The sequence below is a fragment of the Copadichromis virginalis genome, linkage group LG5 (genome assembly GCF_057382275.1).
Source record: "Copadichromis virginalis isolate Kocher_CV1m ecotype Utaka linkage group LG5, C_Virginalis_male_GT1.1, whole genome shotgun sequence".
Taxonomy (NCBI): Eukaryota; Metazoa; Chordata; class Actinopteri; order Cichliformes; family Cichlidae; genus Copadichromis; species Copadichromis virginalis.
The window spans coordinates 42,104,263-42,126,235 of record NC_140622.1 but is presented as its reverse complement, the minus strand read 5'-3'; the positions used below and the strand labels follow the sequence as shown (position 1 = coordinate 42,126,235).

Here is a 21,973-nt window from a genome sequence, read left to right as displayed (position 1 = left end):
GAGGAACAGAGACACAGAGAGAGAGGAACAGAGAGAGAGAGGAACAGAGAGAGAGAGAGGAACAGAGAGAGAGAGAGGAACAGAGAGAGAGAGAGGAACAGAGAGGGAGAGAGAGAGAGAGAGAGACGGGAGAGAGGAACAGAGAGAGAGAGAGGGAGGAACAGAGGGAGAGGGAGAGAGAGAGGAACAGAGAGAGAGAGAGGAACAGAGAGGGAGAGAGAGAGAGAGGGGGGGAGAGAGGAACAGAGAGAGAGAGAGGGAGGAACAGAGAGGGAGAGAGAGGAACAGAGAGAGAGAGAGAGAGGAACAGAGAGAGAGAGAGGAACAGAGAGAGAGAGAGGAACAGAGAGGGAGAGAGAGAGAGAGAGAGAGGGGAGAGAGGAACAGAGAGAGAGAGAGGGAGGAACAGAGGGAGAGGGAGAGAGAGAGGAACAGAGAGAGAGAGAGGAACAGAGAGGGAGAGAGAGAGAGAGAGGGGGAGAGAGGAACAGAGAGAGAGAGAGGGAGGAACAGAGGGAGAGGGAGAGAGAGAGGAACAGAGAGGGAGAGAGAGGAACAGAGAGAGAGAGAGGGAGGAACAGAGAGGGAGAGAGAGAGAGAGGAACAGAGAGAGAGAGAGGAACAGAGAGGGAGAGAGAGGAACAGAGAGAGAGAGAGGAACAGAGAGGGAGAGAGAGAGAGAGAGGGGTAGAGAGGAACAGAGAGAGAGAGGGAGGAACAGAGGGAGAGAGAGAGGAACAGAGAGGGAGAGAGAGGAACAGAGAGAGAGAGAGAGGAAGAGAGGGAGAGAGAGAGAGGAACAGAGAGGGAGAGAGGGAGGAACAGAGAGGGAGAGAGAGGAACAGAGAGGGAGAGAGAGAGGGGGAGAGAGGAACAGAGAGAGAGAGAGGGAGAGAGGGAGAGAGGGAGGAACAGAGAGGGAGAGAGAGGAACAGAGAGGGAGAGAGAGAGGGGGAGAGAGGAACAGAGAGAGAGAGAGGGAGAGAGAGAGAGGGAGAGAGAGAGAGGGAGAGAGAGGGGAACAGAGAGAGAGAGAGAGAGGTAGGAAGGGAGAGAGAGAGGGAGGAAGGGAGAGGGAGAGAGAGAGAGAGAGAGAGAGAGAGAGGAACAGAGAGAGAGGGGGGGGAGAGAGGAACAGAGAGAGAGAGAGAGGTAGGAAGGGAGAGAGAGAGGGAGGAAGGGAGAGGGAGAGAGAGAGAGAGAGAGAGAGAGAGAGAGAGAGGAACAGAGAGAGAGGAGCAGAGACCTTTGACCTTTAACACACCTTTATTACATCAATACTTCAACTCACAACTCAGCGACTCCCTCAGCGTGGCATTTTCAGCAGCGAGCGTTTCCACCTGCTGCTGGCTGAACTCCAGGGATTCTCGCAAGCATTTAAATTCCCGGTGAAGAATCTCCACCAAGGACAGCCTTGCGTCGAAACTGGACAATCGTTGGTCGATTGACTCCAGTATGTCGACAATATCTTTGCCGGCTGGCGATGTTGTGCCGGGGGAATCTGCCGGGCGTTGTCTTTTCGACGACGGCGTTTCAGATTTGGCCGGGGAAGCTGCGCTCTGGGCCTTCTCCATCACGAGATCCTGGAAGCACTGATCAATGTAATCTTTGAGAGCCTCTAAACTCTCCCCATTGTTCTCCAGGGTGTTGGAGATGATTTAGACAAATGTTGTTAGTTATAAGACAATTGATAAGTGTATTTGGTAATACTGAAGCTTAAATGAATTTGTTCAAATCTAAACTACTATTCGCTTTAATTTTACGCCAAAATCTCCGGCGTCTGACGTCAGTTACAACATGAGTGGCTTACCTTGTCCGTCACTTCCGTCACTTACCTTTCATTTCCTCATTTTTGCCTTTTGACGATAGGCACGAGCAGTGTGGCTGTGCCTGGGCGAAAAAGGGAAAATAAACAACTACATCAAAGCAGCTAGAGCATGCTGTGCTGGCTAAAGAAGCTGACGCTTGCATGCACTGCTTTGTTGCCAGCACGAACTAGGCAGACCGTGCTTGGTTTTTTGAAAGCATTAAATGGCCGTCCCTCCCCCTTCTCCTGCCTCCAAAAATGAGAGAGCAGGCTACTATGGGGAACATGGCTGCCGCTGCTGTGACACCAGTTAGGCAGGCCATGGGCTCCCTCCCCTCCCACAGCAGGCCTCCCATGGCTCCGCCTATGTGAGGCCTGGGCCGGTGGAGGTAGACATCAGGTGGCGGATGTTGAAGAAGCTTCCATCCTCTCCTCCGGTGTTGCCCACCTGTCCCTGCGCTGCCCCCAGTTGGTCTCCAGGCCCAGTGTTGGGCGAGATGTGTCCCTTCAGCTCTTGATTGGAGCATGCCGAGTGTGGGAATTAGCCCCTCCTGAGGTCCTGTCTACTAGAGCGGACCTCAAGGTTGATGCTCTCACGCAGCCACAGCGCCTCCTGTCTAAGGTGCCGCTGCTGCCTGATTGGTCTGGTTGTAAGCAGTTGAGTGTCCTGCCTCCCAGCATTTATGGTCCCCTGCCCGCACTTGGTTGCTGCCATGCATGGTGGGAGTAGTAGCCTTTGGCCCCTCCCCTGAAAGCCGCGCCCCTGGCCCATCCGGATGAGGGAGGGCGGCATGCCCTAACGGGGGCATGAGGATAACTGCTGCCCTGCTGGCGGCCATTTTGTCGCTCCCTCTATAGGGATGGAGCTTGACACGACAGCTGCAGGCGGGGTGGGGACATGGTGAGCCCTCCACCATCCTGTGTCTCTCAGGCTAAAATGGGGAGGGGATGATGGCTGCAGCGTTCCCTCACATGGCCCCGCCTCTGTGAGGCCTGGGCCAGTGAAGGCGGGGAGGACTCGGAGTCTAGGCTCAGCTGTCCTCCAACCGCCCTCCTCTCTCCTGACATCCTTTGAGTTGGGCCTAGTGGCCAGCACTGCTGCTTCCCCTGGCATATTGCCCGCACTTTGTCGGTTTTATACGCCAGTCGGACCTCGCTGCGTCTGACGGGCTAGACCGTCTGTGGACGGCTGGGTGGCTCCGTGGCTGTGTGGATGGACCCTTCAGGTCGCATCCCTGCCTTGGCCCTTCGTCTTTGCAGCTGTACTGCTGCTGCGGCCTGTGTTCCACTGGCGTATAGCCCGCGGTTCGCTGGCTCACACGCCAGTCCGACCTCGGTGTGTCTGATAGGTCAGCCAGGGAGTGAGTGTTCTCCAGCATGCAGCGCTGGCTCTCTGTCTAGTGCGTTGCCCCTGTGTCACGGGTCACATGGCTTGCAAGTGCCCGCGCAGTGAGCTGAAACTTCCCAACTGTCCGCCAGTGTCTCATCAGGCCTACTCTTGCTGGCCGCCTGACGGCGCAGAGTGGCTGCTATGCCCTGGTGACAATTCTTGGGTCACTCCTCACTTGGGCCCTCAGTGGCCTGAGCCACCAGCCCCTCCCCTGTCGTGGATGGTGCAGGTCGGCTGCTCAGCTCCTGGGACAGGCCCTGGGTCTCGTCCTACCTCGGCCATCCACTGAGTGGCCGAGCTGCTGCAAAAGGGTCTCTCTCCCTGGCACTGTCTCACTGCCTACTTGGCTTCCCCAGCCGGCGGCTCCGACTCCACATACAGTATACCCTGGACAGGGCCGTGCAGAGATGTTTAAAGGGGCGGGTGCTCAAGCCCCTTCCACCCCCCCCTCTGCACGTGCCTGACCCTGGACCCCAGAGGGTTAAGAGAACCAAGGTTACACCGTAACCGTACGTTCAGCAGGACCTCCGTGTTTAACGCCTGAGAAATGGGAACTCTCCGAGTGGTTTCCACCAAAGTTTAACCCAAATATTACCATTATTATAAAATGTTTTAATGCTTTTTTGAAGTACTGACCAAAATGTAGTCCAAAACATCGATTAAGAATTTGTGGTTTACAGAATCAAAGGCTTCAAATATATCAATAAAGAACATAAACCTGTTTTCAGTTCTGATCCGTCACATCCAGAATCAACCTGACTTTGGTACTTACATGTGTTCCTTGCATAAAGACTGACGGTCATCTCTAATGGTATCCAAACACGACTTCAGTCTTTCTGCTACAATATCAGATTGTAATTTCACGTTATTGTTAATCAGCGCCCTCTGAACTGTGAAATCTTTTTTTAAAGAACAAATATCTGTCAAACATGCTGTGAAACATGTCTGAACCTTTCTGTGGTGCCTGTTTTATTTACAGCCACATTAGAGACAGGCATGTTTACATTCAGCTCTCCTAAATAAAAGCTGAAAGCTGTGTTTTATTGTGTTATGTTGTTTTTGTGGAAAGTACAAGTTACAGTGATTTAATGATGTTTAAAATGATTGATGATGAATTATCTTATAAATCAGGACACACTGTTCTCTCCGACAGGCTTCCTGAAGGATTAAAAGCGTTTCTATAGGTAACACTGGTCCTGTATTTACTTGGTATCCGACCAATAACAAAATTTACAGTATTGACACACACGTGTGGATACTTCTTTAACACGCTATGGGTAGCCCGGCCATGCCCCACAGCTTGCATATAAAACCTCTGTGCAGAAGTGAAACCAGCGATTGATGTCCACTTGGTAGTGCATATGTGTGCTTAGTGAGCTCCAACCCTGCTTTGCTGCCAAAAGGCACAAAAGCTATCTGTACAGGTGCAATATGTAACGGAGTGGAGAGACTGTCTGTCACTCAGAGAACCAAGGTTACAGTGGAACCACACAGTTTGTTGGCCTTCACACCAAACTGCAGAACACGAATCTTCATATTTACAAGATCATCTTGTCTTTCCTACGGAGCACAGAGAGATTATCAACAACATTCAAACTCGATAAGACTGAGTTTAAATGAAACAAACACGTCTCTAAGCTCCACAGCTCTACATTTACAGATTCAAAGACTAATAGACATCTCACGTTATTATAAAAGCTTTATTCTGACCCATGAATGTAGAAAGTTATTAGTACTTATGTATGTCTGGAATGTTTGTGGATGAAGCATGTGTCTGTGATCTGCTCCTCGCAGCTTTTGGTGGCTGACCGTGACAGGCTGCCAGTGAGAGCAGAAGCCTGTCTGTGTCTGTACTCGGATACAAATGTAGATAAAGCTGCTCTCTTTCTGTCATTCTCCCCTCAGGATACGTGATGATATCTGCCAAAAAATATCCAAATAAAAACACAATTCAGAGATTTCTAAACTTTATTCAACACACTGATGATCAGGACTTTTTCCAACGAAACAACCAATCAGAGTAGGAGAGAGTGTGTCCCTCCAGGCAATCTAATTTAGCACCAGCTCTGATTAAAGGCAGAGGAGTATGTTGATGAGAACCAGGTGCAGGTTTCCCGTTGTGAAGGTCAGAGGTCAGAGCCCTCCTGCTGCAGCAGCAGGTCCACAGCAGCCTCCACGTCCTCCACCATGTAACTCGGCTCCATCAGGTCAGGCTCCGGTACCAGGTCTCTGTGACCGTGAAACACCGTCTCCATGATGCTGCTATTCTGGTCACTAGGCAGTGGGAAACGGGGATTGTAGACACCTGTGCACACCTGAGGACAGGTACATGGGAAGATAAGCATTTTTGCACTCTTATTATTTTGAACTCAGATGTCCTCAGATGTGCTTTTATTTTGAAGGACTAAATCGCTGATGCTCAAAATCAAAATTAGGCTTAATAGCCCTGATTTACTGACTTGGTGTTGGCTCTCTCTGCAATACAGTATCACTTCCTGTTCCTGTTACAGTTCACAGATGTTTTTGTTTAGCCTGTTTAGTTTTAGATAATGACTTATCTTATGGTGTGATCGTCACATGCTTTATCCAAAGAGCACTCTGTGTTGATTCACCCACTAATTACAGTCACAGTATTCACTCACTGTCTTTAGGGATTCACTAACTTAGCTTAGCTTAGCTACGCTTAGCTTGCAGCCGAGTCGCTAGCAGCAGGGCCTCTTCACCTGTTCATCCTGCACTTTCCTGCTCCTTGTGTCAGACATTTAATCACTCCTTGGCCTCCTTTACTAATAACAATACATGTCATAAATGTAGCCTGTTTAAAGCTCTGGAGGCCAGGATTACTGAATTGGGGAGGTGGGAAGTAACCAGGTAATTATACATCGTTACTGTGCTGAAGTAGAAATTTCAAGTGTATGTATCTGAGTATTTAATTTTTGACAATTTCCTACATTTTGCACCTCATGTTTTCATTACTTTAGGTTCAATGATATAATTTATAGTGTTTATACTTGGAAGTTAAAGCAGGCTGGAGTGAGTGCAGATGTGCTCATAGTAATCCTTCCCACTTTAACCTATGACTGTACTCATTTTTTTGTCCAGATGTGGAGGTAAAGTCACCCTCTACAATGTAGGCAACCAAAAAAATAATTATCCATCTTCATCCGCTTTATCCGAGGCCGGGTCGCGGGAGCAGCAGCCTAAGCAAAGAGGCCCAGACCTCCCTCTCCCCAGCCACCTCCTCCATCTTATCCGGGGGAATACCAAGGCGTTCCCAGGCCAGCCGAGAGATATAATCTCTCCAGCGTGTCCTGGGTCTGCCCCGGGGCCTCCTCCCGGTGGGACATGCCTGGAACACCTCACCCAGGAGGCGCCCAGGGGGCATCCTTGTCAGATGCCCGAACCACCTCAGCTGGCTCCTTTCGATGTGGAGCAGCAGCGGCTCTACTCTGAGCCCCTCCCGGATGGCCAAACTTCTCACCCTATCTCTAAGGGAGAGGCCAGCCACCCTTCGGAGGAAGCTCATTTCTGCCGCTTGTATCCGCGATCTCGTTCTTTTGGTCACTACCCACAGCTCATGGCCATAGGTGAGGGTAGGGACGTAGATCGACCGGTAAATTGAGAGCTTCGCTTTTACACTCAGCTCCCTCTTCACCATGACGGACCGGTGCAGCATCCGCATTACTGCAGCTGCAGCCCCAATCCGTCTGTCGATCTCCGGCTCCCTTCTCCCATCACTCGCGAACAAGACCCCGAGATACTTGAACTCCTCCACTTGGGGCAGGAACTCATCCCCGACCCGGAGTGGGCACTCCACCCTTTTCCGGCTGAGAACCATGGCCTCAGATTTGGAGGTGCTGATCCTCATTCCTGCTGCTTCACACTCGGCTGCGAACCGTTCCAGTGCGAGCTGGAGGCCCTCACCCGATGAAGCCAACAGAACCACATCATCCGCAAAAATCAGATATGAGATTCTGAGGCCACCAAAGCGAAAGCCCTCCGCCACTTGGCTGCGCCTAGAAATCCTGTCCATAAAAATTATGAACAGAACCGGAGACAAAGGGCAGCCCTGGCGGAGCCCATCACCCACCGGGAACGAGTCTGACTTATTGCCGGCAATGCGAACCAAGCTCTTGCAACGGTTGTATAGGGATCGAATGGCCCGTAGCAATGGGCCAGACACCCCATACTCCCGCAACACCTCCCACAGGACACCCCGAGGAACACGGTCGAATGCCTTCTCCAAGTCCACAAAACACATGTAGACTGGTTGGGCAAACTCCCATGCACCCTCAAGTATCCTCGAGAGGATAAAGAGCTGGTCCAGTGTTCCGCGACCAGGACGAAAACTGCATTGTTCCTCCTGTATCCGAGGTTCGACTAGCGGACGAACTCTCCTTTCCAGCACCCTGGCATAGACTTTCCCAGGGAGACTGAGGAGTGTGATCCCCCTGTAGTTGGAACACACCCTCCGGTCCCCCTTCTTAAAGATGGGGACCACCACCCCGGTCTGCCAGTCCACAGGTACTGCCCCTGATCTCCACGCAACATTGCAGAGGCGTGTCAAGCAGGACAGCCCTACAATGTCCAGAGCCTTCAGGAACTCGGGGCGGACCTCAACACCACCAGGGGCTCTGCCACCAAGGAGTTGTTTAACTGCCTCAGTGACCTCGCCCCCGGAAATTGGCAGGTCATTCCCCTCATCCCCAGACTCTGCTTCCTCCTCGGAAGACGTGTCAGTGGGATTAAGGAGGTCCTCGAAGTATTCCTTCCACCGCCTGACAATTTTCTCAGTCGAAGTCAGCAGCGCTCTGCCAGCACTATACACAGTGCAGGTAGAGCACCGCTTTCCCCTCCTGAGACGCCTGACGGTTTGCCAGAATCTCTTCCGAAAGTCTTTTTCCATGGCCTCTCCGAACTCCTCCCACACCCGAGTTTTTGCTTCAGCCACTGCCCGAGCCGCATTCCGCTTGGCCTGTCGATACCTGTCGGCTGCCTCCAGAGTCCCACAGGCTAACCAAGCCCGATAGGACTCCTTCTTCAGCCTGGTGGCTCCCTTCACCTCTGGTGTCCACCATTTGGTTCGGGGATTACCACCACGGCAGGCACCAACCACCTTGCGGCCACAGCCCAATGCAGCAGCTTCGGCAATGGAGATGCTGAACATGGTCCATTCGGACTCAATGTCCCCAGTCTCCCTCGGAATGCTGTTGAAGCTCTGCCGGAGGTGTGCGTTGAAGATCGCACGGACTGGGGCCTCTGCTAGATGTTCCCAGCACACCCTCACTATGCGTTTAGGTGCACCAGGTCTGTCCAGCGTCCTCCCCCGCCACCTGATCCAACTCACCACCAGGTGGTGATCAGTTGACAGCTCAGCCCCTCTCTTTACCAGAGTGTCCAGAACATATGGTCGCAGGTCTGGTGATACGATTACAAAATCGATCATCGACCTACGGCCTAGAGCGTCCTGGTGCCACGTGCACTTATGGACACTCTTATGTTAGAACAGGGTGTTCGTTATGGCCAAACTGTGATTAGCACAGAAGTCCAATAACAAAGCACCGCTCGGGTTCAGATCAGGGAGGCCGTTCCTCCCAATCATGCCCCTCCAGGTCTCGCTGTCGTTACCCACGTGAGCATTGAAGTCTCCCAGCAGGACAACAGAGTCTCCAGGTGGAGCACCTTCCAGCACCCCCACCCCCTAGGACTCTAAGAAGGCTGGGTACTCTGAACTGCCACTCGGCGCATAAGCGCAGATGACAGTCAGGACCCGTTCCCCGACCCTAAGGCGAAGGGAACAAACCCTCTCATCCACCGGGAAAAACCCCAACGTACCGGCAGCAAGCCGAGGGCATATTAGAATACCCACCCCAGCCCGCCGCCTCTCACCAGGGGCAACTCCAGACTGAGACAGAGTCCAGCCCCTCTCCAGGAGACTGGTTCCAGAGCCCAAGCCATGTGTAGAGGTGAGCCCGACTATATCTAGCCGGTACCTCTCAACCTCACGCACTAACTCAGGCTCCTTCCCCACCAGAGAGGTGACATTCCATGTCCCTATTGCCAGTCTTGGCAGCCGGGGGTCAGTGCGCCAGGGCCTCCGCTCCTGGCCGCCACCCGGCACACAATGCACCCGACCCCTATGGCGCCTCCTGCGGGTGGTGGGCCTGGGGGAGGATGGGCCCATGTCTCCTCTTCGGGCTGTGCCCGGCCGGGCCCCATGGACTAAGGCCTGGCCACCAGACGCTCGCCCTCGGGCACCCTCCCTGGGCCTGGCTCCAGGGCGGGGCCCCGGTAACCCTATCCCAGGCAGGGTAAACTGTTCCGTCGGGGGAAAAAAAATTATTTTATAATAATAATAATAATAATCATATTGATAATGCACAAAGCTCTGTTTATATACAAATAGGTGGTAGAATTGTTGTTCAAGGAACCACTTTTTATTTTCTTACTTTGAGTACATTTCAGAGCCCGTACTTTTCAGTTTTACTTAAGTAAAGAAGTTGATTCAATACTTTTTTTTTGTTTTTTAAACAAAAGTGCCTGTACTTCTAGTTAAATAAAGAATGTCGGTACTTTTTTTTTGACAATTTTTATTTGTTTAGGAACATTTTTATGCAACAAGATAAAAGAAAAAAGAAAAAGAAAAAACAGAAACAGTATGAGGTCATGGGAAGATAACATACGTCCGTACATACATCTGCACATCCACACATACATATGTCAGCAAGTCTGCATTACTAATTCTATGCATTAAAGGGCGCTGCCACAAGCTGTAAAGTCCAGCCATTTTCTCCATCGTCTCCTTCCCAAATCTCCCTGCAGTCGCAGAGTGAAAGTCATACAGTCCATCAATTTGACGTCTTCCACTATAGAGGTAAAAAGTGTTACAGTGGGAGGGTCTCTACAGAGCCAGCGTTTTGTTATGGCCTTCCTCGCAGAAGCCAAGAGAACTTTCAGAAGATAAACATCATCTGCAGCTAAATCGTCTGTAAAATATCCCAGATACAATGAGGTAAATGTACGAGACACGTGGAATCCCAACACCTCTGAAATTATCTTTACAACTTCCGTCCAGAAGGGTTGTATGAGTGGGCAGGACCAGAATACATGACCGTAATCAGCCATGTCTTCCCCACAATTCCTCCAGCAAAACGCAGGTGTAGCACTGAATTTAGACTTCTGTTTAGGCGTTATGAAATAGCGTATAATGTTCTTCCAGCAGAAGTCCCGCCACATGTTGGAGTGAAAATATTAACAATCGAGAAGTCTCCACGGACACAGCTCTTCAGTCTTTTGCCAATATAGTCACGGAGTTGCAAGTATCGAAAAAAGTCTTGTTTCCCGAGATCGTAAGTCTTGCATAGGGTATCAAAAGCCATAATTTTAGATTTTACAATAACCAAACACCCAGCAGTGATTCCATGCCACACCCATTGTTTAAATCTACTATCGTGGGAAGCAGGTAAAAAAATCAGGGTCATACGCTGGCCACCTCAGAAGTTTTATCTCTTCCTGGAGTTGCGCCTGCTTGACCACTCCCCTCCATATTTTTAATGTAAAAGTGACCCAGTGGCTGGGCGTCAAGGTATCGTCCAAATCAGAAGCTGCGTGACCAAGTCTAGACTGGATTGGCGTGTCTGAGAGAGACATCTCAATCGTCTTCCACCTCGCACAAAAAGATGGATTACACCAACACACCAAGGACCTCAGCTGAGCAGATAAGTAGTAATTCCTCAATGAAGGTAGAGCCAAGCCCCCTTTGTCTTTCGGCAACTGCAAAGTAGAGAACTTCACCCGTGGTCTTTTGTTAAGCCAAATGAATCTCGAAATCTGCTTATTCCATTCTCTGAATTGCTTCTCTGGAATTTGAATAGGTAAAGCAAGAAAAAGATAGAGTAGTTTGGGGAGAATACTCATTTTAATTATCTGTATCCTGTTGCCAAGGTCGAGAGGGAGCAAGGCCCAAATGTTGAGATCGCTATATATTTCTCTATTAATACGACTGTAATTAATATCATACAGTTGTGTCAGATCTCTAGGCAGAAACACTCCCAAATATTTGATAGCAGTTGCCTCCCAATTAAACTTGAATTTTGACAATAGTGTCTGGTCCGGAGAAAAATTAAATGTCAGAACTTGAGTTTTTTTGACATTAAGAACATACCCAGAATACAGGCCATATGTTTCCAACATCCCCATTAACACTGGTATACCTGAGCTGGGATCCGTGATTGTCACCAAGACATCATCTGCATATAAACACACCTTGTACTCGTCCCCTCCTATTACAATCCCTTTCAACGATGCTTCCTGACGTACAGCCTGGGCTAGAGGTTCGATAAACAAGTTGAAGAGGTAGGGGCTTGCTGGACACCCCTGTCTACATCCTCGTTCTAAAAAAATAGTATCGGAGAGGCTACCGTTAATTTTTATTCTGGCAGTAGGGAGAGAATAAAGAGCTTGGAAACATCTTATAAACTCGCTACAGAAACCAAATCTTTTCATCACTAGGAAGAGGAAGTCCCAATTCACTGAATCATATGCTTTTTCAGCATCTAAACTAAGAATAACTGAGCTTGTTTTCTTATTATTAATGTGTTCGATGATGTGTAAAGCTCGTCTAATATTATCGTGGGTTTGTCTATTTTTCAAGAAACCCGTTTGGTCTTCATCAATCAAAGAAGGCATTACAGCATCCATTCTTCGCACCAAAATAGTTGTGTATAGTTTATAGTCTGAGTTCAGGACACTTATCGGCCTATAAGATTTGCAGTTTAGTCTATCCTGTCCCCCCCTTTGGCAAAACAGATATGAAGGCCTCCTTCCAAGAAGGAGGTACCAGACCTCCTTTCAAAATATAATTAAAACTAGTTTCCAACAGGGGAAGAAGGCTTTCCCTCATGGTTTTGTACCATTCGTCAGGGAGCCCATCGGTACCTGGTGATTTATTGGATTTAAGGCTGGAGATAGCTTTAATTATTTCTTCCCGAGATATTAAGGACGTTAACTTATTATTTGCCTCTCGACCAATCGTAGGCAGGTCTAAGGAATTCAAAAAGTCAGTCATCTTATTTACATCACCCTGAGTAGATTGACTATATAAGGATTTGTAATACATTTCAAATGCTTTTTGAATTTTATCCAGGTCAGTTACAACATTGTTACCAACCGGGTCTCTAATCTTATAAATATTATTTTCAGCTTGCTGTTTTCTAATCCGCCACGCCAACTGCTTCGCCGCCTTAGGCCCCGCCTCATAATACCTCTGTTTCATAAATCTTATGTTTTTCTCTACTTCTTCGCTCAATATCTTATCTATCTCCTGCTTAATCGGTCTGATCTGGTGGGTTACTGTAGTATTTTTTATCCTTTAGACCTGACTGTTCCAAGGCCATTAATCTATTCTGCAGTTGTAACAATTCTTGTGACTTTTTCTTTTTAATCATGGTCGACCACGCAATTATTTTACCTCTGAGGACAGCTTTGGCTGCATCCCACACAATACTGTGATTTGTCTCTCCATTATTGTCCTGCAGGTACAAGTTAAGATCGGCTGTCATTTGTTTCACAAAAGCGGGGTCATTTAACATACCGGTATTTAGTCTCCACAAAGTTGTCTTCCGTGTCCCGTCCAAATGTAACGTTATATAAAGTCCACTGTGGTCAGAGACATCTCTTGGACCTATTCTGCAATCTTTTATCCTGTGTAAATCCCTATTAAACATAAAACAGTAATCTATCCTCGAATACACTGAGTGTCGAGCAGAGTAAAAAGTGAATCCTGACGCTGACCCATGGATAGATCGCCACACGTCAATAAGCCCTAATTCCGTTAACATTCCTTTAACCCGTTTCCCTCCAGACGTGCTTTTCCTGTCCCTATTATTTGAGTCTAATCTGGGATTTAACAGTAAATTAAAATCTCCTGCACAAATAAGAGTTCCCACCGTTTCCTTAGAGATCAAATCAAATATCTTCTTAAAGAAGCTTGCGTTGCTTCCTGGGGGTTGCATAGACATTTAATAGTGTGACCGCCTTATTCTCTATTCTACCTTTTACTAAAACAAACCGACCTTCCTTATCACTTATAGTAGATATATGTTCAAATTTTATTTTATTTGAGATAAGGATAGCTACTCCTCGTTTTTTCCCGGCCCTATACGATGAATAGAATGTATGTCTGAAACCCATCTTTTTTAATTTCTCATGTTCTGCATTGTCTAGATGAGTTTCTTGCCAATATGCCAAATCTACGGTCTCCTTTTTCAATTTGGCAAATTAATTTGCTTCTTTTAATAGGGCTATTCAGGCCATTTACATTTAGTGACAGCATTTTATAGAAATTATAAGCCATCAAGTGGAGATGTGGAATACAACATAATCAACCCAGACCTCAGAACATCACAACCAGAACTCACTGAACAGCAAACACACCAAACATTAACAAGAGCTTCCAATACAAAGGATATAAGAGTGTCCTTTGACATTGAGGGGACTGGCCACAAGGTGGGGCTCCTCATCCGACAAGAGGGGAGTGACCGACAAAAAAGCCAAAAAAGGGCAAAGAATAAGCAAAAACAGTCTCTTATCGCTACTAGACATAACGTGGTGGTTCTCTAACCATGTCCGTAGGCACCAACCTAAAGAAATATGAATTCTGAAGGATACGAAAGTCAGTGTTCCTGCGGTTAGATTATCAAAACTCTACCGCCAGCTATCTCACCGTTGTCCCGCCATCAGCTGTTCACTCGTCTGCTGACACTTTTTCTTGCTCCCTCCGGAATGCTTGGAGTTTTTCCCACACGTGCTGCTGGAAGCCGCCCCCGCAGTGTGCTGTCTGCGTTTCCCAAGGAAGTAGCTGCTTTAACGTGTCCTCTGTCATCCTGTTGGTTTGGTTCCCCAAAGTGATCTTACCCACGGCTATTCCCCGCTTTCTTAAATCCTCGGCAGCTTGGGTCGCGGTATTATATAGGACATTGCCTGACGCATAAAACACTCGCATCTTACTTAGTAGTGTCTGGAAGCGGATCCCCCTGTCCTTCAAAGCCTTCTTAACTGGGATATATTCCCGTCTCCTTTTCTGCACTTCCAGGGAGTAGTCATGATCGAAATACACCCGTTTGTTTTGGATATGTACCCCTTTGTTCCACGCCGTGCGGAGAATCTCTTCTTTAACAGAGAACCGGAGGAAGCGCACTATTATTGAGTGTGGTGGGGCGTTCGGGGGTGGTTTTGGTCCCAACGCGCGGTGTGCGCGCTCAATGCCGAGAGCATGGTCCGGGCCGAAATCTTCGCCTAGGTGTTCTTTGATCAGATTTTCAACAAAGGTAGTCACCGACGAGCCCTCCGAGTTTTCCGGTACACCGTAGATCCGGATGTTTTTGCGCCTAGCGCGGCCCTCCATATCGGACACCTTTTCCTGAAGCGCCTGTTGATTTTCCAACAGCTGCACAAGTGTATCCCTAACACCAATGTCCCAGCGTTGTCTGTGAAGGTTCTCAGTCATCCAGGTCATCGTAGTCAAAGGAGCTTGCAAAGAAAAGCGTCTGGACTTCTTTAAGTTACTTGAAGACGTTTCACCTCTCATCCGAGAAGCTTCTTCAGTTCTAAGGTCAAATGGTGGAGAGTCCCAGATATAAACCTAGTGGGAGTTTCCCCCCACAGAGCAGCTACAAAAAGAAAGTTATAGCTTGCATTCAGGACCTTGAAAAGGACAAAATCACTGACCGCCTTGCATATCACCGCCTTTACCCAGGGGATGCCATACCCTGCATTTACGGACTTCCTAAAATCCACAAGGAAGCTGTCCCACTCAGACCCATAGTCAGTAGCATAAACTCAGCCACTTACAACATTGCTAAACACCTTGCTACCATCCTTGCTCCTCTCGTGGGGAACACCCCACACCACATCAAGAACTCCACCGACTTCACCGACAAGGTCCAGAAACTTACCCTGGATCCAGATGAAACCATGGTGTCCTTTGATGTAGTCTCTCTCTTCACTTGCATACCCACCACGGAGGCCGTGGAGACTGTCAGAAAACGACTACAAGAAGACAGCTCCTTGGAGGACAGGACCAACTTCACACCCAATCAGATCTGCACACTGTTAGACCTCTGCCTCACCACTACATATTTCAAATACAACGAAGGCTTTTACAGACAAAAACATGGCTGTGCCATGGGCTCCCCCGTGTCACCTATTGTAGCCAACCTTTACATGGAGGAAGTGGAAAGGAAGGCTCTTGGCTCTTTCAAAGGAAGAGTACCCAGCCACTGGTACAGATATGTGGACGACACCTGGGTCAAAATCAAGACACAAGAAGTGGAATCCTTCACTGCGCACATTAACTCTGTGGATAAAAACATCAAGTTCACCAGGGAAGACACAAAGGACGACTGTTTGCCTTTCCTGGACTGCGCCGTGCACATTGAAGAGAACGGCAAACTCAACATCGAAGTTTACGGGAAGCCCACACACACGGACCAGTACCTCCTCTTTGACTCCCATCACCCTTTGGAACACAAACTTGGAGTAATTAGGACCCTACACCACCGGGCAGAACATGTTCCCTCTAAGCCTGAAGGGAAAAAGAAGGAACACACGCATGTAAAGGAAGCACTCAAAACGTGCGGCTATCCTAAATGGGCGTTCTTAAAGTCAGCAAAGAGGCACAGAAAAGAAGACCAGACACCAGCGAGGGAGGATAAGAAGGACAGACGCAACAACATTGTCATCCCCTATGTAGCCGGTGTATCAGAGAAACTCAGGAGAGTTTTCTCCAAGCACGACATCCCGGTGCATTTCAGACCCAGCAACACGCTCAGACAGAAACTGGTTCACCCGAAAGACAAAACGCCAAAACACAAACTTAACAATGTGGTGTATGCTGTACAGTGCAGCGAGGAATGCTCAGACCTCTACATTGGAGAGACCAAACAGCCACTTCACAAGCGCATGGCACAACACAGAAGAGCCACCTCCACAGGACAAGACTCAGCAGTCCATCTGTATCTTAAGGATAAAGGACACTCTTTCAAGGATACCAATGTTCACATTTTGGACAGAGAGGACAGAAAGAGGAGTGAAAGAAGCATCTATGTCCACTGTGAGCGACCATCTTTGAACAGAGGCGGGGTTTACGACACCAACTCTCTGCCATCAATAATCCAGTTTTGAGATCCTTCCCAGACGCCTTAACGCCCACTCACATCCTGGGCCATCTGACCTCAGGAATTCGCATGATAAGGTGGGGCCAGGTTTCACAATGAACTCACCCGAAACTCTGGCTGATTGGGACCCACACCCAGTTTCACACCTTGGCTCAGGCGATTAGAGGATCATCAGGGGGTCCTTTTGTCCCTCTGTGGGGGGAAACTCCCACTAGGTTTATATCTGGGACTCTCCACCATTTGACCTTAGAACTGAAGAAGCTTCTCGGATGAGAGGTGAAACGTCTTCAAGCAACTTAAAGAAGTCCAGACGCTTTTCTTTGCAAGCTCCTTTGACAGTGTCCCAGCGTTCCGAGTCAGCCATGTTGTCCTCGACGTGCTTTAGCCGACCAGTCATCTCCTCTACCTGATCCGCCATCTCGTGTAGTCTTTGATTCAATTCCTTAGAGAGTTCAGCCATTTGCTTCTTTATATCTTCCCGAAATTCCGTACCGAATGCTTTGAAGTCACTTTTCAATTTGGTTTGCAATGTAGCCATTTCAGCCACCAGTACGCTACTCACAGCATCCCGAAGCCAAACCAGACCTTCACCTCGGTCGCCATCTTGTCCCGATGAGAGGCTTGCCTCACTAGCCGCGGCGTCCTTCTCCATTTCACAGTCAAGAATGTTTCGTAGCCCGTATCCTCCCTTTTTAGATTTATCCCCACTCATTCTTGCGTCGAAAAATGGCAATGTAGCCCTAATACAGCTCTCGAGTCCGGGGAAAACACACGGTTGGTGCCGGAGGTCACTCTCTATGCGGCCATGCGGTGCTACGAGCCACCGGAAGCAGAATGTCTGTACTTTTGTCACCTCTGCTAAATTGGAGACTCGGCTTCGCACCCTTCATTCACCCGTAGCTAGCCAGGCCCCTGTAGCTGGTGCAGCCGAAGATAGCGTAGGCCCCGCTAGCTGTTCCCCGGCAGACCCCAAGCAGCTGGGGAAAGAGGGCGGCTGGGTCACGGTGAGGAGGAAGCATAGTCCTAAACAGAAGCCCCAGGTACACCACCAACCTGTTCATGTGTCTAACCGTTTTTCCCCACTCGGTGACACACCCGCCGGGGGTCAAACTCTGGTAATTGGTGATTCTGTTCTCAGACATGTGAAGCTAGAGACACCGGCAACCATAGTCAATTGTCTTCCAGGGGCCAGAGCAGGCGACATTGAAGGAAATTTAAAACTGCTGGGTAAGGGTAAACGTAAATTCAGTAAAATCGTAATTCATGTCGGCAGTAATGACACCCGGTTACGCCAATCTGAGGTCCCTAAAATCAATATCGAATCGGTGTGCAACTTTAGACTTTTAATTCATTTGAAAGCCTGATGCTTAGCCTTGTCCACCGCAGCTGTAAAACTCAGAAACCAGTCTTATTGATTATCATCTATCCTCCATCTGGACCTTACACAGAGTTTCTGTCTGATTTCTCAGACTTTTTATTTGATTTAGTGCTCAGCTCAGATAAAATAATTACTGTGGATGTTTTTAACATCCATGTAGATGCTAGAATCACAGCCTTTGCACTCCAACCTCATTATTTAAATTCATTTTTTAATGACCATCCACCATTCAAAAAAAGAAAGATGTAAACCTCAAAGGTGATGTACGTACCAGGATAGAGTGGCACTGAATTGCAGACATTGGCTCCTCCTCTGCCATCACCTCACTTCCCATTCCCCGGGCAACCAGCCTGGTGGTGGTTGTCACAGCAGCATGCCGCTGACCCAGGTAACGGTTGTACAAGTTAGCACCATAGATGTCCGTCATTAGGTTGTCACTAGGAAACAAGAAGACAGTTGGATTAGCCAATAAAGTAGATACTGGTTCCCAAAGTGTGACGCTGGGTCACACCATCAAGTGATTGCTGGTGGGCTGCAAGATGCAGTGTAAAATCTATAATTAATTAATTAAACTCAAAAGCATTCAAAACTTTGTTGTGGAAAATCTTAAATTAAATTGCACCACCATGTGAGTGATAACATTCTACATGCATGCATACAACTGGTGTCAGGAAAGAGCTTGCTATACTAAAGTGAGAAAGTGATGTTACTATTACTAATATGACATGATTAAAATATGTGATTGACACATCAAACGAAATTTCCAGCACAACTACAAACAAAGCCATGATTAAATTATACTTTATTTTTTATTTATCTGACCAATTCCCAATTAGGGACTGCTTTATTTCTCAGTTGGAAAAGTGAAACTGCCACAATAACAGGACAATCAAATAGAGGAGGAGCTATCAGCAGATGTTGTTATAGATGATGTTTTACTGATGATGTCACAGACGGTGTTGTTATAGATGGAGTTACAGATGTGTGGCTAGAGACGGTGTTGTTATAGATGGTGTTGTTGCAGATGGTGTTGCAGATGGTGTTACAGATGGAGTCGTTACCAATGTCGTTAAAGATGGAGTTGTTACAGATGGTGTTACAGATGGTGTTGATACAGATGTTGTTCTAGATGGTGTTGATATAGATGTTGTTCTAGATGGAGTTGTTACAGATGGTGTTGATATAGATGTCGTTACAGATGGAGTTGTTCTAGATGGAGTTGTTACAGATGGTGTTACAGATGGTGTTGATACAGATGTTGTTCTAGATGGAGTTGTTACAGATGGTGTTGATATAGGAGTTGTTACAGATGGTGATGTTGATATAGGAGTTGTTACAAATGGTGTTGATATAGATGTTGTTACAGATGGTGATGTTGATATAGATGTTGTTACAGATGGTGATGTTGATATAGATGTTGTTACAGATGGTGATGTTGATATAGATGTTGTTACAGATGGTGATTTTGTTACAGATGTCATTATAGATGTTGTTACAGATGGTGATGTTGTTACAGATGGTGATGTTGTTACAGATGGTGATGTTGTTACAGATGGTGTTACAGATGGTGTTACAGATGGTGTTACAGATGGAGTCGTTACCAATGTCGTTAAAGATGGAGTTGTTACAGATGGAGTTGTTACAGATGGTGATGTTGTTACAGATGGTGATGTTGTTACAGATGGTGATGTTGTTACAGATGGTGATGTTGTTACAGATGGTGATGTTGTTACAGATAGTGATGTTGTTACAGATGGTGATGTTGTTACAGATGGGGTTACAGTGTTGTTGTTATTTGTTACAGATTTCGATATGGATGATATTGGTTACCCCACGGCATAGATGGTGTTCAGCCTGCGGTTGCAGTTCTGCTGTCGCAACACCTGCTCAGCATACTGGTAGGTTACCAGACTGGGTTTTCCCAGCAGTGCCTTGTACTCCAGTTCCCGACCCGTCAGCTTCCTGTAGACTGACTCCAGACACAGTAAGAACATCCCATGGCCAAACCTACAGCAACACAGCAGCAGTCAGAGCCATCAGCAGGACGCCTCCACTTTAGCACCTGTGGTAAGTCTGTGGTTGTTACCGTGGTGATGGGGCCTCAGCCATCCACAGCAAGTCCGTGTTGCAGGCTAAGACTGGCAGCTGTGGTGAAAGCTGGGTGTCATACCCACACTCTGGCCTGCCATTGGTCAGAAGCACGTCAATCAGCAGCTGCAAATTGGTCTCCCATCTGACTGGCTCCCCAAACAGGATGATCGCTATGGAAACACCGAAAGTCAGAAAAGGAGCTGATGAAGAAAAGCCATTCCACTTCCTGTGTGTTGGCTGTCTTACCTTGTATCTGGGGGAGACTCTGTGGTGGAGATGACTGAAACAAACAAACAAAGTGATGATGGAATGAACAAACATAACTCTGGAAGAAGAAACACTAATGAGCATGTGGAGTGCAATTTAACTTACTGATTACTGCCATTTTTGCTTTTTAAAAAAAAAAAAATAAAAAAAATCAGCACTATTTACCAGGTAGAACGAAGTCTCATTCTCACCAATCAGAAACTGTTTGCACAAATGGCTCTGAGTTTAATGTCTGCAGGACTCACAGGAAGTGTGGGATTCCTGCTGTGGTCCACCATGTCCAGCAGGGGGTGGTGTTCTGAGAGCTGCTCCATGGTCATCACCCTCTGAAAACCCAAACTGGAAGAGCCATTCAGGATTGCAACACCCAGATTTTTCATTCAGACGTTCCGACAATTAAAGTCCCGCAATCAAAAAAATCTGTCTGAGTGAAAAACACCTCACAGTGTCTCATCATCCAGACAAATATTTGGAAACATTTGTTAAAATCAGATTAACAAGCAGGATTAAGGTTAACCTGGGGGGTATTCCAGGAACTGTGTTCATCAAACTCCGAGTTTAAAAACAAACTCTGAGGTGATCAGCTGATCAGAGTTAGTTCAGCCAACTCTGAGCATGTTGAGCCTGAGTTAAGCATGTGCGCAAGTAGAGAAAGAAAGCCAAGAAAGCGCTTTGATTTTAATCCAGGGAACCGAAGAATGCAAAGACATTTATCAGTTTAATCACTTTGCACCACCGATTTCATCAATGCAGACAGAAATGATGTAATTTTTAATAATGTCAGCTATCACAACTTGAATCCATCCATTCGCTTATCCTTTTCAGTGTTGTGGGGGCGCTGGAGCCAATCCCAGTTGTCATAGGGCGAGAGGTGGGGTACACCCTGGACAGGTCGCCAGTCTGTCGCAGGGCTAACACACAGAGACAGACAACCATTCACACTCACATTCACACCTATGGGCAATTTAGATAGTGGAGATTGATCAATTAACCTAACTGCATGTCTGTGGACTGTGGGAGGAAGCCGGAGTACCCGGGGAGAATCCACGCAAACACGAGGAGAACATGCAAACTCCACACAGAAAGACCCCGGGCTGATGGTGGAATTGAACTCAGGACCTTCTTGCTGTGCGGCAACAGTGCTAACCACCGTGCCACCGTGCTCATGAATCCTAATTTTAGATCTGATTTTAAATCTAATTATTCATCTGAAGTCCAAGAGGGATCTGCACTCGAGTCTGTTTTTAATTAAAAACTGTTTGCTACAGTTAACGACCATTTCATTATTTCAAAAATTCCAGTAAAAATAAAGAATTCCCTGAGTTCTGTCATAACTGGATAAAAATGCTGATAATGTCGCTCTAATATCAGCTTCAAGCTAAAAAAAAGTTAAAAAAAACATCTGGGACGAATCCGATCTGAATCCCTGATCAAAAATCTGTTTCGATCCGTCCTGCTGTGCAAGTGGACTCGGTTTGCTGATCCGTCACGGAGCCCATGTTCTGGCTGATCTGGTTCTGGGTCGACCTGCCGAGGCCGACTCAGGTGATTTTCAGTGGTTACATTTCACGATTACAGTCAGACTGTCTGCAGTGACTTTAAACACATTTAGTTCAGCTTTAGTTTTAAAGTCATCTCAGCCTGAACTTCACTCAAATAAGATCCATTTATCCATCAGTGTGATTGATTATCATAGTTTTTGTAAAAACATCTGCAGATTAATTGTTTGCTCTGAGCTTGGACAGAATTGACTTGAATGAGGAAATTAGTCAGTTGGCTGGTTCAGGTGCAGCAGAGGGGAGGAGTCAGAGAGAAACCATGGCAGCCAGCAGGTTAGTTTGAGTAGAGGTTAACAGTATTTCTGG

General features: G+C 47.5%; 1 protein-coding gene across 1 annotated transcript in view; it reads right to left on the bottom strand.

The window, feature by feature from the left end:
* Window positions 1–5,151: 5,151 nt before the first annotated feature.
* The window catches only part of LOC146710434 (haloacid dehalogenase-like hydrolase domain-containing 5), a 20,936-nt gene continuing 4,114 nt past the window's right edge, over window positions 5,152–21,973 (bottom strand). The window contains exons 5-10 of the mRNA XM_085457859.1: window positions 20,354–20,447; window positions 20,088–20,121; window positions 19,837–20,011; window positions 19,581–19,757; window positions 18,022–18,187; window positions 5,152–5,512 (exon numbers count right to left, since the gene is read on the bottom strand). Coding sequence (XP_085313985.1) covers window positions 5,324–5,512; window positions 18,022–18,187; window positions 19,581–19,757; window positions 19,837–20,011; window positions 20,088–20,121; window positions 20,354–20,447 — 835 coding nt within the window. The 3' untranslated portion in view covers window positions 5,152–5,323. The remainder of the gene's footprint in view (window positions 5,513–18,021; window positions 18,188–19,580; window positions 19,758–19,836; window positions 20,012–20,087; window positions 20,122–20,353; window positions 20,448–21,973) is intronic.